The 18,206-nt window shown below is 38.3% G+C and overlaps 2 protein-coding genes across 7 annotated transcripts; both read right to left on the reverse strand.

The window, feature by feature from the left end:
- Positions 1-656: 656 nt before the first annotated feature.
- LOC116688681 (inter alpha-trypsin inhibitor, heavy chain 4-like) lies at positions 657-2,080 on the reverse strand. The gene is made up of 4 exons (XM_032514864.1): positions 2,055-2,080; positions 1,801-1,912; positions 923-1,083; positions 657-792 (listed from the first exon to the last, which is right to left on the reverse strand). Exons 1-4 carry the CDS (start codon positions 2,063-2,065, stop codon positions 684-686), a joined length of 393 nt encoding a protein of 130 aa, XP_032370755.1. The 5' UTR covers positions 2,066-2,080; the 3' UTR covers positions 657-683.
- Positions 2,081-2,915: 835 nt separating this feature from the next.
- Positions 2,916-18,021, reverse strand: LOC116688679 (inter-alpha-trypsin inhibitor heavy chain H3). 6 transcript variants are annotated; one of them, XM_032514860.1, is made up of 29 exons: positions 17,863-18,021; positions 17,771-17,789; positions 17,516-17,635; positions 15,984-16,144; positions 15,745-15,849; positions 15,236-15,398; positions 15,023-15,133; positions 14,506-14,634; positions 14,255-14,371; positions 13,875-14,043; positions 13,680-13,790; positions 12,730-12,911; positions 12,411-12,590; positions 12,193-12,314; positions 11,577-11,815; positions 11,215-11,232; positions 10,949-10,978; positions 9,667-9,681; positions 9,188-9,202; positions 8,357-8,398; positions 8,044-8,058; positions 7,592-7,606; positions 7,267-7,275; positions 6,407-6,463; positions 5,443-5,550; positions 4,621-4,789; positions 3,486-3,634; positions 3,257-3,341; positions 2,916-3,154 (listed from the first exon to the last, which is right to left on the reverse strand). In XM_032514860.1, exons 1-29 carry the CDS (start codon positions 17,997-17,999, stop codon positions 3,040-3,042), a joined length of 2,907 nt encoding a protein of 968 aa, XP_032370751.1. In that variant the 5' UTR covers positions 18,000-18,021; the 3' UTR covers positions 2,916-3,039. The 6 variants fall into 6 exon arrangements, with proteins under 6 accessions (XP_032370751.1, XP_032370749.1, XP_032370752.1 ...); XM_032514858.1 differs by having other exon boundaries at positions 7,267-7,293; XM_032514861.1 differs by lacking the exon at positions 11,215-11,232.
- Positions 18,022-18,206: the final 185 nt, after the last annotated feature.

The following is an 18,206-nucleotide window of genomic DNA, read 5'->3' on the forward strand; positions in this document are numbered from 1 at the left end:
TTAGGGTTAGGGGTTAGGGTTAGGGGTTAGGGTTAGGGTTAGGGGTTAGGGTTAGGGTTAGGGGTTAGGGTTAGGGTTAGGGTTAGGGGGTTAGGGTTAGGGGTTAGGGTTAGGGTTAGGGGGTTAGGGTTAAGGTTACGGTTGGGTTAGGGTTAGGGTTAGGGTTAGGGTTAGGGGTTAGGGTTAGGGTTAGGGTTAGGGGTTAGGGGTTAGGGTTAGGGTTAGGGGTTAGGGTTAGGGTTAGGGTTGGGGGGTTAGGGTTAGGGGTTAGGGTTAGGGTTAGGGGGTTAGGGTTAAGGTTACGGTTGGGTTAGGGGGTTAGGGTTAGAGTTAGGGGTTAGGGTTAGGGTTACATTAAAGCAGTGGTCCTCCTTCTGACCCCTTTACAATGGAACAATGACAATTATGACCTCTCATCATAGGTTATGGTGTGGATGTGAGATGTGAGTAATTCAACTGAATAGTGGCATTTCCTTCACAAATTACTTCATTTATTTTATTTCAGAATTTCAAACACATATTTAAAAAGAAAAAGGCAAACGTTTGAGAAAAGTCAGACAAAACAATTCTTTTTTTTATTTTTCTCCTTCTTTATCCTGAAGGACACAAAAGGCTCTTCTACAAAATATGGAAATAAAAACATGCTATATTGGACATGGCAATAAACTGATCCATTGATCTATTTACCTGACAAGCCCAGCGCTTTGTCCACGGGAAACAGCCTCAGTGTACTGCTGCTGAGCTTTCTCTTTACCTTTCACAACACCATCGTACACTTGGCCATCTATAAACCTGAAGAAGAACAAAAATTCAGAAATGGTTCATACATAATTCTGAGTAGCCCATGATTTACTTTAATGATGCTTTATTGTAGAAGTCTTTATGTGCAAAATTATGCATAAATGATTTTTGCTTCACACACATTCTGAATTTACTGATGAAGGCGTTCTTGGGAATCCGGACCTGGAACTGTATTTGCTTTGAGTCGTCCATGCGATTGGCGACGCGACTTGTGATGATCGTGGTTGCATAACGACTGGTCACTGTGGAGTTGATGTGAAAGCTGTAGATGTTCCAGTTGTCCTGAGCCAATACAGGAGGAGTCACATTTCACAATCAAATAAATAGCTTGGTTTATGCCACTGGCTGACGACCAGCTGACCCAAGATCAGATGATGGTGAAAAACTAAAAGGTGTGGGTGGCATCAGTGAAATCTTGTTGGTCTAACTCCAGAAACACCCCATCCTCATTGTTTTATCCATGTTTTCACTTGGCAATGACTCCCAATTCTACTTAACCTTTACCAAGTCTTAACCCTAAAATGTAATGTCTAACATCAGGGACACCAGCTGTTTGTGGCCCCCCGTTGTCACTGTGTAAACAGATTTACGGCCCAAACGCTGGAGTAATAAACACACACGCACACGCACACACACACACACAAACACACACACGGATACAATACTGAGGGTGGGAGCCACCAGGTCCTTCAACCTGACCTGACCAATTATCAGATAATAAGTAAGCATTTAGTCAGCAGTGAGATATATGTTATGTTGTTTGATATGTTGCTGTGTTGTGCTTGCATGTCCAAAACGTTTTGTTCTTTAAGAAAATGAAAACATATTGTTGATCGATTTACCTCAGAAGAAGTCAGAATTGCCTTGTTACAGAAAAACCTACAGAGGGTGTTGATAAAATTTGAAGATATAAGTTTCCTGTCAGATAGCAAAAACATTTATAATAAACACAGTTTCCTAGCAGTGTGGTGGTGTGTCCTTTAAGTTTTGTGACCTTACCTTGTTTGGTAGTGTGCTAGCCAAAACCAGCAGCAGCCCAAAGAGGGTGACTTGCACCACAGCTCTCTCCATGATGGCTCCACCAGAGTGCAGCCCAGGCAGCTCAAACTGTCTTTTAAACTTAAACAGACAAGGACAACACTAGTTTGTACATACATTGTTTTTAAAAGGGCAAACTCCGCTTTCTTTCTCTCCTGTTTCAACAATCCCTCACTTTCACACCCACACACAAAAACACATTCCCTCCCTCTTACCTCCTCTGCATACTGCCGGCTGTCACACACATAAAAATAAAATAAAAACTGTCACGACAAGATGAAAAAAAAAAAAGAAATTCAAATGTATTTGTCACATACACAATTAGACACAGTACAATGTGCTTCTTTGCGAACATGTTCCGCCTCAATAAAAACATTAACAATAAAATACATAAAAACAACAACATACAACACATATACAAAACAGAGTTTGTTCTCAGGCAGCAATAATGCCTCCATGATAGCAGTAGCCAGTGCCTCCACGTTGCCCCCCCCTCATAGGCACATCCTAAGGAAAGCTCATTGTAGGACTGGCTCTAGTGGCTGTAATCCGCACCAAAGCTGAATTTCCGGAAAGAGACTTCAGATACAGTATTAGGCGACCAATAAGGCCTTTATTAAACCATTCAAAAAGCACCATGTTAGGGACCTTTAAACCAACCATTTGATATATGGTGTAATTGCAAAAAGACTTTTCCCATTGATTTTATTGTGCACACGTCAATAAATATGTAGATATTGTTCATTCAAAAGGAGGTTTCTCCTGATTGAACTGTTTATGTGACCTTAACTGTTGATATTGGGTCCAGCCTGCCACCTTTGTCAGGAATTGTCGTGCAAACATAGACAACATTGGTTTGAAAAGAGACAATTTGGCTATATATGTTTTGTTACATTTAGAATCAGCACTTTATTGACACCATGGAGGTGATTTACTATTTTATCTTCTAATCTTTCAAGAATAAAGTTTTAAGAATGAAAAATTAAAAATAAACAAACTTTATTAAACAAAATAAAAAAGTGATGCCATTTGAAAAATACCATTAGGATCTAGTTAACTCATACAAGACAACCAAAGATCTGGGATACTATTTATTTGTTTATGTTAGTACTGGTGGAAAGTTTTTTCCAAGATGAATCAGTGTTTCCCTTTTTTTTCTTTAAAATTAAATCTTTGCAAGTGATTTAACATAATTCCCAGTTAAAGTTGAGTAACGATGAAATCATCCAGGCGTCTCTGCAGAACAGACTCTGCAGACATGAGCCAGCAGTCCAGTGTCAGGGAAGAAACAATACTGTAGTCAACAGCATTGGCCCTACAAAAGAAAGACAAAAATAGTCACATTTGTGTATAATATGAGTAATAATAATTAAAACACTCTCTACCAGCTTTAGTTTTCAAACAAACTTATTTATACCTGGTAACGTCAATCTCCTGGTCTTTGATCTTAAGTTTTGTTGAGGGAGTTTGTTGCACCTCCTCATAAACTGCTGGCTTTAGAGCTGGACACAAAGAGGACAAACAATAAAGCAATGACAATGAAAGTTGCCACTACAAGAGACTCAGCAAAAGATATTTGTATTCTGACACTAACCATGTTTGACCTGATATCAAATCTATCAAACAAATCCAACATTTTCACCCACCCAAAATTCCTGTAACGTTGTTGTCCAGTGGCTGCTGTCTTAAAACCGGCCAAAGGAATTCTACGCCATCCTTCTCATGAATATAGATGACCATGCGTATGTCTCCAACTGCAACGTCTATTTCCTTGTCGCGCCTCATCACTGTCAAACTAGAAAAATATGGTCTTAATTTTGGACTTGTTTGCACTTGTTTCAAAGGAAAGTTTGTCATTGTAGGAAATAGGCTTTCATGCTGAGAGCAACCCCAAATTTGACATTGTAGGAAATATGCTGATTGGCTTTCATGCTGAGAGCAACCCCAAATTTCCACCGGATGCGTAACAACTGTGGATCAGCTCCGCTGCGGGTCAGCTCCGTGCTCCGCAGTCTGTCAACGCCCACCAGGTCCAGATTTGTTGCGGAACGGCTGCGGCCATGACTGACAGCTGAAGTCTCGAGGACCCACGATATCTCGCAAATTCATGTAGAATAAAACCACAAAAACAACAACAGTGTGTTTCCATCCAGAAGAATAGAGAGGAAACAACTCTGTGCTGTTTTCAAGGTGTAGTGCAGTAAAATATGATCCGCCGTGAGCATGGTGTATTTTATTTTGAAAATAAATCAGATGTTTTATTTTGTTTCTATGCTCAACTTCCTGCAGTGTGTTGAATTGCTGCGGAGTTCTCCGGCATCCAGAAAAAATAAAAGTTCTGCGTATTTACTCCGGAGGGCTGCAGTTTGCCAGAGCTCGGATGGAATTGGTACACAGTCCGTGGAAATATACACATTGACTTTGATCGAGACCTAATGACACCGCCGCCATTCCGGAGCAGATCCGGATCCGTTACGTATCCAGTGGAAATTGGGGGTTAGCTAAGAAGTTTAATACCACTCTCATGTTTGTACAGGAAATCTGAAGCTAAAGTCAGCAGCCAGATACCTTAGCTGAGCATAAAGACTGGAAACAGAGGAAACTGCTAGCCTGGCTCTGTCCAAGGGTAACAAAATCTGCACCAGCACCTCTAAAGCTCACTAATTAACATGTTGTATCTCATTTGTTTTATCTGTACAAAAATCTGGGTATGAACACAACAAACTGGGGGGTGATGTGCCTGACTATTTCTTGGTCAGTACTGTTACAATGCAAAGTCACCTTCCAGCTGTGATGAGATCCTGTCCAGTGTGGTGTGTCGTTGTCTGTCCTTCTCGTACAGTGATGACATTGGTGTCAACCTCAACATGGAGGTCAGTCTTAAGGTGGATGACAATCCTTCTGAAGCCTCCATTCATTACTGTATCAAGCTCGCCATTCACAGACAGCTCTAACACAAAAGAGAACAAATGCAACTCAACACCACACTTACAGTACAATATCTTTCACTTGAAGTCCTCCTCCAGACACTTTTTAAAGTATTTTTAAAAGAAAATGGCCTACTCTTTCTCCTTCATTGAGAAATTCTGGATCTTTGCATAGATACAAGTCAGTCTATTCAGACATTTTAGGGGACATTGCACGTTTTTGAGTGGATGGGATCTTAGAGCAAAGTACCTGTACAACAACATAAAAAAATACTCCAAGTACAAGACCTTCACTCAAAATCCCACTTAAGTAAAAGTACAGAAGTATTATCAGCAACTTGTACTTGTATTTGAATTAATCTTTTCGTCTTTTCTCTAATCTTTGCTTTTTTTGGGAAATATTGGACAATTTTACCTGTTTAGACCAAAAAACTGTAATTTCAATTAAATTGTCGGATAAAGTTAAGAGGGGAAAAATCTCTTTGGTGGTACACATATACAGTACATACTCATAAAAGTACTTAAGTATAGTACTTATTTAAATATACTCAGGTACTTTCCACCACGTCAAGCTAGGGGATAATTATGGGTTGATACACATAATATAACTGACAATTGACTGGGCTGTAAGGAATCTAAGAAAAACTGTGATGGCACAAAGAGTAACATTACTGACCTCTGTTGGGATGGTGAAGTAGTTTAAGGCGAACGTCTCCAGTGACATCAAAGCAGAGCGGAAGAGACAGATTCTCAGTTTTTAGCAGAAACCTGTGGGTAAGAGGAACTAGAGAGGAACACAGCGTCACACAGCAGAAGGAGAATCTGAAAATGATTGTTGCTCACCAATTTAACTAACTATAAGATGAATTATAGTGTTTGATAATAGTTATCCAAAATCTTGACTTTCGTATCAGTAAACATGTATCATTTGAGAATTACATTCAAAAGGTAAAAGCACACCCGCACATAAAGAATGAAAGACGAGTACCATTGTGTTCTCAGATTCCAAAGAACAGTTAAGCCAAATTATGTTAGTTTACTATTCATGGTCACAGACAAGAAGCTTTTAGTAAAAGTACACCCTTTATTCATATTCATATTTAGCGTGACAGTTTTTGACAATGGTTATTTAAAATCTTGACTATCACGTGGGGGTCAGTAAACATGTATCATTTGAGAATTACATTTACAGTAAAAGGTAAAGTCACACCTGTTCTTGTGTGGCACATAAAGTATGAAAGACTGGTACCATTATGTTCTCAGACTCCCAAGATTTCAAAGAATAGTTCAGCGTAACCCAAATTATATTATTTTACTATTTATGGTCACAGCCAAGAATCTCTTAGTAAAAGTACACCCTTCTTTAACCCCACAACAAATTCTGCAAACTGATGATACGAGGGCAACTAATATTATTGCCTCATAATAAATTACTACATTTTTTCTATGATTTCAAACACATATAGATCAATTTTATAGAAACTATACCATGAAACATGCAATGTGTTAGCAAATAATTTCACCACATGCATTTCTTCCTCAATCAATAGCAAATGTCCTAGCTGTTGGAAATATTTTCCAAACAATAATTTGTTGGCAAAAATTTGAAGGATGGATCAGAACTGCAAAATGAAGTTTACCTGATGAAGCTACCATGTCATCTTGATCCCTGTTGGTCGGTGGGCTTTTCAGGCGTTCTGAAAAATGAACAGTGAAACTTAAGAATTAAACATCTATTAGTATGTACATTTCTGTAAAAATACTCTTTGTTACACAACCATAGCTACATTTAGAAAAGCACAGAAGAATTAGCTTCTAAAAACAATGAATGTTACACATTTTTAAGTCACTGCAATCTTGTTGCAATTTTGTAATTGCGATTAAACTACGTCACATAGTTGAAGACTATTATGAAATTACTAATTATGAAAGATTATATTGCATATATTATGTATGTATAGGTACCAAACTAAAGAATTATGGGTAGAATTAAGGATTGTGAAGGAATGTGTCTTTGAAGTGTCAGAGTATCATTACAATAGGGTTAATGGTAATAAACTACTACTGATAAACTCAATGGCTTATGGGAATGTCCAGAAGAGCCCTTTTGAAGCAGTACCCCACACAAAACATGCTGAGCAAAACATTATTGTCATACAACTTGCATGATCTGGAAACCCACTAGAATTTGTGACACCACAGTTTGCCTGCAATGTCACCTCCGGTTGTGTCTGCAAGAGGGAACCCTTATCTAAGTAGTTTCCCTTATCTAAACAGTGTATTGTGAAATACATTTAGCCAAGAAGAACAAAATATATACTTAGGAGTTGATCATTACACTGCCACACCTTTGTCATGAATGCAGATGTGGAATAAACCTTGCCTTAGTCAGATTTCAACAAATGTTGGATGTCACTCAAGAAACGTGAATAAATCTCTACATACAGTAAAATATGTACACAAGAGTAGTCATGTCAGAGCAGTGCACGTGTGCCCATACCTTCAACAACTAGAGAAAGATCAACAGCTGTTAAAAAGAAAAGAAATGATAATATGACATTGTGATACAGTTGTTAAATAACTTTGAAATAGTCATAATAGCTTGCACCATCCTCCACCCTCAGTTTTTCTGCTTAGTTCTTCTTTTACAAAATGAAAACAATGCATTGTACTGCAAAGAAGGCAAATATGTACAGCACACATGAGCTATGTATGTATGTAGGGCTATACATTATATAAAATACATTATATTAATAATTAATAAATAGTCATGAATCTGTCAGGTCAGAATGCTGCAGATGTGTACCCATGTATCTGTGGCTTACCTGGCATAGGTTGTCCTGATAAAAAGAAAGAGATAATAACATAAAAGTTGTTAATTTACTTTGAAATGGTCATGGTTGTAAATTAGTTTGCTGTAAATTCTGCTGCATCAGGTTTCATTCAAGTGTAATAATATAATTTAGTTTAAAATACGGGAGACTTTTAGAAAGAAACGAGTAATTACAGGAGATAATCCACCCTGAGAGAATTAAAGTTGGGAGGGGTCAGTTTGGCATCATTTTGGTATCTGAATAAATCTTGCCTTAGTCATATTTCTACAAATTTTGGATGTCACTCAAGAAATGTACACAAATCTCTATATACAGTAAAGTATATACACAATATCAGAACAGTGGACATGTGTTCCCATACCTCCGGAGAGACCACTACCCACACCTTGAGAAAGATGCGTTATTGTAAAAAGGAAAAAGGATGATATAAATCCATGTCTTACCTGGCATACCTGGTTCTGTTAAAAAAAAGAGATGATAACAGAAAAATGCATTAATTAACTTTGAAATGGTCATGGTTGTAAATCAGTTTGCTGTAAATTATGCTGTACCAAGTTTTTTTCAAGTGGAATAATATCATGTTGTTTCAAATATGGGGGAGTTGGACGGTTAAAACAAATATTACTTTCAGAAAAAAATGAGTAATGGGAGGGGTCACTTTAGCGCCATTTTGGCATCTGAATAAACCTTTCCTTAGTCATATTTCTACAAATTGAAGTGTATTCATATCAGAACAGTGGACATGTGTGCCCATACCTCCGACAAGACCACTACCAAAGCCTGGAAAAAGACGCCCATCTGTTAAAAGGAAAAAAGATGATAACGTGACATTGTGATACAGTTGTTAAATAACTTTAAAATAGTAATGATTTCATAATTATCTTGCACCATCTTCCACCCTGTTTTTCTGCTTCAATTTTTTTTTTTACAAAATGAACACACATTGTACTGCAAAGGAGGCAAATATGTACAGAACACAGGATATCATATGTATGCTGTAGGGCTATACACATATGAAATATTGTACATTGTATTAGTAATTAATAAATATTCATGAATCCGTCATGTCAGAATGCTGCAGATGTGTACCTATGTATCTATGTCTTACATGAAAAATGAAGTCCTGTTAAAAATAAAGAGATGATGACAGAAAAGTTGTTAATTTACTTTAAATGGTCATGTTTGTAGATTTGTTTGCTGTAAGTCATGTTGTATCCGGTTGTATTCAAACGGAATCACGTTTCAAATATGGGAGAGTTAGACAGTTAAAACAAATAATATTACTTTTAGAAAGAAAGAAATTAGTAATTCAGGAGATGTACCACCCTAAGAAAATTAAAGCTGGCACCATGTAGCACAATTTTTGAATCTGAATAAACCTTTCCTTAGTCATATTTCTACAAATTTTGGATGTCACTCAAGAAATGTACACAAATCTCTAAATACAGTAAATATACACGAGGGTCTTCATATCAGAACAGTGGACATGTGTACCCATACCTCCAGAGAGACCACTATCCACTCCTTGAGAAAGACGCCTCATAGTTAAAATGAAAAATGATGATATATACTGTATTTATGTCTTACCTGGCATTGGTTGTGCTGTGAAAAAGAAAGAGATAATAACAGAAAAGGTGTTAATTTACTTTGAAATGGTCATGCTTGTCGATTTGTTTGCTGTAAGTCATGTTGCATCCGGTTGTATTCAAATAGAATCACGTTTCAAATATGGGAGAGTTAGACAGTTAAAATAAGTAATATTACTTTTAGAAAGAAACAAGTAATTTGGGAGATATACCACCCTAAGAGAATTAAAGCCGGCACCATGTAGCACCATTTTTGTATCGGAATAAACTTTGCCTTAGTCATATTTCTACAAATTTTGGATGTCACTCAAGAAATGTACACAAATCTCTATATACAGTAAAATATATACACAAGTGTATTCATATCAGAACAGTGGACATGTGTACCCATAAATCCGGAGAGACCACTATCCACGCCTTGAGAAAGACGCCTCGTTGTCAAAAGGAAAAATGATGATATATACTGTATTTATGTCTTACCTGGCATAGGTTTTGCTGTGAAAAAGAAAGAGATAATTACAGAAAAGGTGTTAATTTACTTTGAAATGGTCATGCTTGTCGATTTGTTTGCTGTAAGTCATGTTGTATCCGGTTGTATTCAAATAGAATCACGTTTCAAATATGGGAGAGTTAGACAGCTAAAATAAGTAATATTACTTTTAGAAAGAAACAAGCAATTCAGGAGATATACCACCCTAAGTGAATGTATAACTGAAGGGTCAGTTTAGCGCCATTTTGTTAACTGACATGCCCTCTTGACCGAGGCTATAATTAAGAGAGAAAGGCCAGGATACTCTACCCCCTCTTTCTTTTCCGTTTCTTCATCATGCTCATCTCTACGGCTGACAGCCCTGTCAACCTCTTTTCAGACTTTCCCTGCTTCTCAAGAATACCCCCAAACCGGCCTGAAGTGCCCTGTGCGCCTGGTACTCAGGTGGATCCCCTGATCTCCAAAGAAAGCTCTGAAGATCTGAACCCTAAGTGGTTGCTTTCAGCCTGAAGCTATTCCAGTCTGTTCTATTCCTGTGTGTGGACACTGCTAAAGAAACAACAGACAGCTGCCATGACCTTTACAGTCACAACTTGGTTGTGAACATGAACATCACTGTTGATTAAAAGATTGCTGTGCCACTATAGTGAATTAATTGCAACTGAGTCTAATTGAAACCGAATAAAAACTGAGGAAATCAAGCTAATCCAAGATAATCCATGCAAGGGTTTACGCCCCAACACCCGCCTCCCTCTCCCCTACAGCGCAGTTTACACTCTGACCATCCATCCAAGTAGGTAAATCTTTACTTTTTCTGCTTTTTACTTTTTCTTATTCTTTCAATGTGTGAATGCCAAAATGTTGTCTCCTTTTGTTGTCTCCTTTGTAACTACAAAGCTATCACTCTTGCTTTCATTACATTCATTCATTTACAGACCTATGTTCATATAGCGGTAGGCGTAGGTGTGTGTATTCTTAGCAGTTAATAAATCACTTGATTAAGTGTTTTGTGTGTGTGGAGCATTACGATTACTGGACACAAAATCAGGAGCAACCTTCAGAATTGAGACTTACGTAATGGATAAGCTATTGATTTTCCCTTTTAGCCGGCTGATTTCACGAAAATTAAATTATTTAATGTTAAACTTTCATTTCCATTGGCACAAAGTTTAAAAACTAAAATACATTTTGTTACAAATATTATTAAATCAATTGTGTATCTGTTATGTCAGAATGGCACAGATGTACCTACAGTATGTCCCTATATCTTACCATATCTTAGCATAGGCCAACCACCTGGTACTGTAAAAAAAAAGATAGAATGAAGTCAAGATAAAGTTGGTTATTTACTTTGAAAAAGTCATGATTTTTTTGTTTGGTTTTTCACATAATGTAAACAACACATTGTTATGTGAAGAACGAGAAAATGTATTCATGAGAGAGACTGTATGCTAAATGACATTCAATGAATCAATAGTGTATCTTTCATGTCAAAACAGTTCAGATATGTCTATCTATGTACCTACTGATTGACTTACTTGATGAAAACATTTGTGCTGTTAAAAAGAAAAAAGTAATAACATTGTTATTTATGTACTGAAAAATACTCAAAATTGTATCTCATTTGGTTTCATTTCCATCAATGTTCTGCTAATTTTGCAGACACTTGAGTATTAGCAATTAAAGTTTAAATTAACTGAATAAATTATTTATTTTTACATACACAAATTTATGTATAGTTCTATACCCACACTTAAAATTTGATTTATTTATTTGTTATATTTTACATTGTGATACACCACCTGTTATCAAGTCATGCTGGTGGGTTTAACCTGCAATAAGAAACTTGTAACACTTGATTTTTCATTGTGTTTGTTTTGTTAACGTTTGTTTTGCTTACTACGAAAGGATTTGCTGTATGCCCGAGAACCTTTCCTCCTTGGCAATTGTCTTTGCCCTACAAGAGGTGGCAGTGCCTGTGTTGTTTCACCTTCCTTAGGTTTATGGAGCACATCTGTGTTCTCCCCTAGAGGCTTGGTGACCACCATGGATGTGAGTGGGGTCACAAAGCTATACTTGAGCGACAGCTCCAAGGCCTCCTTCTTCACCTTCTTCTTCTCAGCTCCAGATAACACCAGCCTGTGTCACAAATTGTGTCACAAATTCAATCATTTGAAATGTCAGTAAAGTAAGATAGGTTGGTGGTTTGATCCCTGGCCCTGCAGTCCACGTCGAAGTGTCCTTGGGCAACACACTGAATCCTGAGTTGCTGCGTATCGGAGTTTAAATGTGTGTGAATGTTTATCTGATGAGCAGGTGGCACCTTGTATGGCAGCCTCGGCCACAGGGGGTGAATGTGTGTGAATGGTTCCTGTACTATGTAAAAGTGCTTTGAGTAGTCGTTAAGACTGGAAAAGCAATATATAAATGCAGTCCATTTACAGGGATTGAACCACCAACCTTTCGATTGATAGATGATCTACCACCTGAGTTACAGCTGCCGATATCACACTCACTCTTTCTCCAGAAGCTGTTTGACTGTGAGGTAGGCCCAAACCCTCTGGATGTGGCTGTCAAAATCTGTGCCAGTGTACTCCACTGTGGCGTTTGTGTCTGAAAACGTCACTCTTCTGTCCTTCTGTCATAGTCCAAATTCATTATTATGTCAGTATACACAAGGGATTTCACCAACCTTTCAGAAGATTACAGCTGATGTGCTTTGAGCGATCCTTACCGAAATGGCTACAACTTGTGGAGTGAAGGTTTCAATGTTGTTGTCAGTGATCTGACCGGCCACCACAATCTCAGAGCCATTATAGTACTGGCTAAAGTTAGTCTGGGTTAGATTGGTCACTCCATTATAGATCATTGTCACATCTGTCAACAGAGGAGTGGCCACCTCTTCATAGAAACCCTGTTGACACACGGTACAGTATGGCTGCTGTATAAATGTTTATCTGCCACAGCCAATCAGGATCAATTTTAACTTTGGAAATGTAGTAAATAACATGGTAAACAGAGTATTTAGGATGTTATTGAGTGAATTTAAATACCTTCAGCTGTAAATCAGCGTCAGAGTCTTCGTAAATCCGTCGTGCCACACCATTGTTCTGCAGCGACATCTTCTCAAGGAACTCAAAATTGACATCATAACCAAAACCAAGACAGTAGAGTGGGAACTTCTCTGCAATATCCCTTCTGACATTTGATTGTATTCGTTCAAGATTTGTCTCCCCTGCAAAGAACCAAGGCATGGGATTTAAAAGGGCAAGTTGACATCAAATTCCCTCAGACAGTGATACATGGGCCCAACCCATTCTCCCCTCTGGCCTAAAGCCTTGAACCCTCGCTGACTGATTGACGTCAACCGGTTAGTGACGGAGTGCAAAAGGCTGCAAAGGTTTGAAATGGTACTGGTACGTACGCGCTAAAATAACCTTACTTGTTACCATAGACTGTTAACATTAATGGACAGAGAATGTGTGGAAATCTGCTATAAGTCGTTGAGCAGCCATCCTGGTTGCGGATGGGACGGTTTGAGACGAGAAGGAGGAGTGAGTGGCCATGGACTTTTGGGCGGTATCTGACTGTGACGTTATCTGAGAGTTGACAACACTGTTTAATTTAAACTCCACGTTACGTTACAAACTTTCACTGGCAATCTGGATGTAACTGCTGCTGAAAGCTGTCCTACATAATTAGAGGTAATATTTAGCTTCACTAGGTTTTAAGTTCATGTGCCATGGATAAGCTTTGCTATACCGGTTTCATGACTGACAGGCAGTCAACTGTCAGTCACATCATAGCCACGCCCTAAAACAACCCCCTGCTTTATCGTCAATTTTAAAATCAACGAGACAATAATTTAAAAAAATTAACATCTTTCTGTGTTGCAGAAGCAACCCAGTCTCACGGCAGTTTGTGATGGCATCACAAAAAGAAATCTATTAGAATCTATTTAAGTATTTTCTCACGTTTGTGTGCATGTGTGTTTTATTGTAACCTGAGGTTGGGTCTCCATCGGTGAGAAGTATGACAATAGATGCTGAACCTTCTCTGGGATGTGCATTCAGCATACGGGATCCTTCCAACACTGCTGCGTTAATGTCTGTGGCTGAAATCGAATGAAACTATGTTTTGTTACTGCCATTACTGCAATACTCGCATAAATTCTTCAAATATTTATTAAAAATCTCACCTCCTCTGTCTCTAATATTCTGTGCAAATGTCTTAGCACTCTCCAGGTTTTTCTTGTTGGCCTGAACAAGTTCTCGTTTCCAGTGAAAAATGCTGCTATCAAAGGTGATAAGACCAAAGTGGTCATCCTCCGCCAGGTCATTCAAAATGTGGATTAATGCTATTCGGGTCTGGGCAAAAACATCATTCACACATGAGAAATTACTATATGTGTGAATAACACATGAATAATATGTATATATATATATATATATATATATATATATATATATATATATATATATATATATACATATTATTCATAAACATAATTAACTGACATCAAAACATCCAGTGCTACAGTCACTATCCGTCAAAAACTTAAGTCTTCAAATGCTGTACCTGTTCCATTTTTCTGCCGGCCATTGAGCCACTTTGATCAATAACGAAGACAACATTTTTTGGTATGCGGGAAAGACTAGATGGAGCAAAGTGATGAACAAAGTATCCAGCTGATGTCTTAGGGGGAAGAAGAAGAAAGTTTGATTGGTTAGAAAAGTTAATAGGGTGAGATAGCAATTTAAATAAGTATTGTATTTTTAACAATGCTAATAGACTTTTAGACTCATCCAAGAAAGGAACTCTTGCTTTACCTTGATGTCTCCAAGTGAGGTGTCCCTGTTGACGTCATAAGCAATAACCAAATCTCCATTCATACCCTGCTCTCCACAGACATCACATGTTTTCTGTTGGTCCTCTGTTGGGTAGAAATACACCCTCGCCTGAAACAGGATGAGACAGGTTTTAGAGACTCTTGATGGATATGGCAGTTGATGAACAGGAATCATTGGCCAAAAATATGAGTCCTCTGCATTTCATTTCATTTTATTAGATTCAACTGTATTGTCTCGGCACAGAGTTGAGCACTACATGTACAACAAAATGCAGTTTGGCATAACAACAAAGGAAAAACTGCAAGTTGCAAATGTGCATAAAGATAAACAGTATTTCAAAACGAATGACTTATACTAAGAGATGTGCACAAGGATGAGCAATAAGACAGAATGGCCAGGGCCATAAGGCATACTGTGTTCAAACAGATATTCTTTTAGTATTGATATTAGTAAAATGGCCTTCACAACAAAGATAACCTTGCTTCTCTGCATGTACCTGTTTATCTTCATGTGTTCTGGTGATGGCATTAGCCAGAGCTTTGGTGCTTAGTCCTCCTTTAACCTCGATGAAATTGATGCCAGCTTTCTCATTAATGTACACATCGATCTGGCATTGAGAATAAATTAAAAAAGAATACAATACTTTGAAGTTCTGATTACGTTAAAAGTTTTTTTTTAAGATGGATAGAAACCATCAGGAAAGACACACCTTGAAGTCTTTGACAGGCTGCATGGGTCGAGCGTGGATTTGCAGCTCGTACTTGCCAAGCTTGCGTTTCAGCAGCTCCTCATATGTAAGTTCAAAGGTGACCTTTTTGTGGGCAGCCACAGTCACAGAGGTCTTAAATTCCTCGAGGGTCCTCCCTACAGAACTGCAACAGAGACAATACATTAAAGCAGTGGTTCTCCTTCTGACCCCTTTACAATGGAACAATGACACTTATGACCTCTCATCATAGATTATGGTGTGGATGTGAGTAATTCAACTAAACAGCAACATTTCCTTTACAGATTGTTTAATTTGAAGAATTTCACAGACCTGATTGCAATAAAGTAGCCGTATTTAAAAAGAAAAATGCAAACATTTGAGAAAAATGTTTTGAAAAAAAAATGTCTCCTCCTTTATCCTGAAGGACACACAAGGCCCTTCTAAAAAACATGAAATTGAAAACATGCTATATTGGACATGGCAATAAACTGATCCATTGATCTACTTACCTGACAAGCCCAGCGCTTTGTCCACGGGAAACAGCCTCAGTGTACTGCTGCTGAGCTTTCTCTTTACCTTTCACAACACCATCGTACACTTGGCCATCTATCAACCTGAAGAAAACAAGAATTAAGTTTTTGTTTGTGTATACAGAATTCTGAATAGCCCATGATTTACTTTCATGATGCTTTTTTTGTAGAAATCTTTATGTGCAAAATTATGTATAAATGTTTTTTGCTTCACACACATTCTGAATTTACTGATGAAGGCGTTCTTGGGAATCCGGACCTGGAACTGTATTTCCTTTGAGTCGTCCATGCGATTGGCGACGCGACTTGTGATGATCGTGGTTGCATAACGACTGGTCACTGTGGAGTTGATGTGAAAGCTGTAGATGTTCCAGTCGTCCTGAGCAAATACAGGAGGAGTCACATTTCACAATCAAATAAATAGCTTGGTTTATGCCACTGGCTGACGACCAGCTGACCCAAGATCAGATGATGGAGAAAAACTAAAAAGTGTGGTTGGCATCAGTGAAATCTTGTTGGTCTAACTCCAGAAACACCCCATCCTCATTGTTTTATCCATGTTTTCACTTGGCAATGACTCCCAATTCGACTTAACCTTTACCAAGTCTTAACCCTAAAATGTAATGTCTAACATCAGGGACACCAGCTGTTTTTGACCCCCCATTGTCACTGTGTAAACAGATTTACGGCCCGAACGCTGGAGTTATAAACACACACGCACACGCACACACACACACACAAAAACATACACACGGATACAATACTGAGGGTGGGAGCCACCAGGTCCTTCAACCTGACCTGACCAATTATCAGATAATAAGTAAGCATTAAGTCAGCAGTGAGATATATGTTATGTTGTTTGATATGTTGCTGTGTTGTGCTTGTATGTCCAAAACGTTTTGTTCTTTAAGAAAATGAAAACATATTGTTGATCGATTTACCTCAGAAGAAGTCAGAATTGCCTTGTTACAGAAAAACCTACAGAGGGTGGTGATAAAATTTGGAGATACAAGTTTCCTGTCAGATAGCAAACATATTTATAATAGACTCAGTTTCCTAGCATTGTGGTAGATGTTCCAGTTGTCCTGAGCAAATACAGGAGGAGTCACATTTCACAATCAAATAAATGGCTTGGTCAATGCCACTGGCTGACGACCAACTGACCCAAGATCAGATGATGGTGAAAAACAAAAAAAACTAAAAAGTGTGGGTGGCATCAATGAAATCTTGTTGGTCTAACTGCACCCTATTCTCATTGTTTTATCCATGTTTTCATATGGGATTGACTCCCAATATTACTGAACCTTTACAAAGTCTTAACCATAAAATGCATTGATTAACCCTGATTGTGGCCCACCATTATCACTGTGTAAACAGATTTACGGCGCAACAACATGAGCAATAAACACACACACACACACACACACACACACACACACAGACAGAGACACACCACTGAGGGTGAGAGCCAACAGGTCCTTCAACCTGACCGAAAGATGCTGAAATACTTAAACACAAACATCAGATAATAAATAAGTAAGTAATAAATTAGTAGTAAGATATATTAAATGTTGTTGCAGTGTTGGGCTTGTATGTCCAAAAAGTTTTTTCTTTAAGAAACGAAAACATATTGTTGATCTATACCTCAGATGAAGACAGACACAATTGCCTTGTCACAGTTTAAAAATGTAGATTTAGATTCAGTTTCCTAGCAGTGTGGTGGTGTGTCCTTTAAGTTTTGTGACCTTACCTTGTTTGGTAGTGTGCTAGCCAAAACCAGCAGCAGCCCAAAGAGGGTGACTTGCACCACAGCTCTCTCCATGATGGCTCCACCAGAGTGCAGCCCAGGCAGCTCAAACTGTCTTTTAAACTTAAACAGACAAGGACAACATGAATGTGTACATACGTTGTTTTTTAAAAGGGCAAACTCCGCTTTCTTTCTCTCCTGTTTCAACAATCCCTCACTTGCACACCCACACACAAAAACACATTCCCTCCTACTTACCTCCTCTGCATACTGCCGGCTGTCACACACAAAAAAAAAAAAACTGTCAAGATGAAGAAAAAGAAATTCAAATGTATTTGTCACATACACACCTGGACACAGTACAACGTGCTTCTTTGCAAACATGTTCCGCCTCAATAAAAACATTAACAATAAAATACATAAAAACAACAACATACAACACATATACAAAACAGAGTTTGTTCTCAGGCAGCAATAATGCCTCCATGATAGCAGTAGCCAGTGCCTCCACGTTGCCCCCCCCCCCCCCCCCCCCCCCCCCTCATAGGCACATCCTAAGGAAAGCTCATTGTAGGACTGGCTCTAGTGGCTGTAATCCGCACCAAAGCTGAATTTCCGGAAAGAGACTTCAGATACAGTATTAGGCGACCAATAAGGCCTATAATAAACCATTCAAAAAGCACCATGTTAGGGA

Source organism: Etheostoma spectabile, chromosome 4 (assembly GCF_008692095.1).
Source record: "Etheostoma spectabile isolate EspeVRDwgs_2016 chromosome 4, UIUC_Espe_1.0, whole genome shotgun sequence".
Classification (NCBI taxonomy): domain Eukaryota; kingdom Metazoa; phylum Chordata; class Actinopteri; order Perciformes; family Percidae; genus Etheostoma; species Etheostoma spectabile.

Bases quoted from the DNA above. Each gene is read 5' to 3' on its own strand.
- LOC116688681 (XM_032514864.1), bottom strand. The intron at 1,084-1,800 runs GTAAGGTCACAA...GTATTGGCTCAG, and splicing joins CTAGCACACTACCAAACAAG to GACAACTGGAACATCTACAG. The intron at 793-922 runs GTGTGTGAAGCA...GTTCTTCTTCAG, and splicing joins TTCATCAGTAAATTCAGAAT to GTTTATAGATGGCCAAGTGT.
- LOC116688679 (XM_032514858.1), bottom strand. From the start codon at position 17,999: ATGGAGGCATTATTGCTGCCTGAGAACAAACTCTGTTTTGTATATGTG. The intron at 15,850-15,983 runs GTGTGTGAAGCA...TGTTTTCTTCAG, and splicing joins TTCATCAGTAAATTCAGAAT to GTTGATAGATGGCCAAGTGT. The intron at 14,635-15,022 runs GTACATGCAGAG...ATCCTGTTTCAG, and splicing joins GAACACATGAAGATAAACAG to GCGAGGGTGTATTTCTACCC.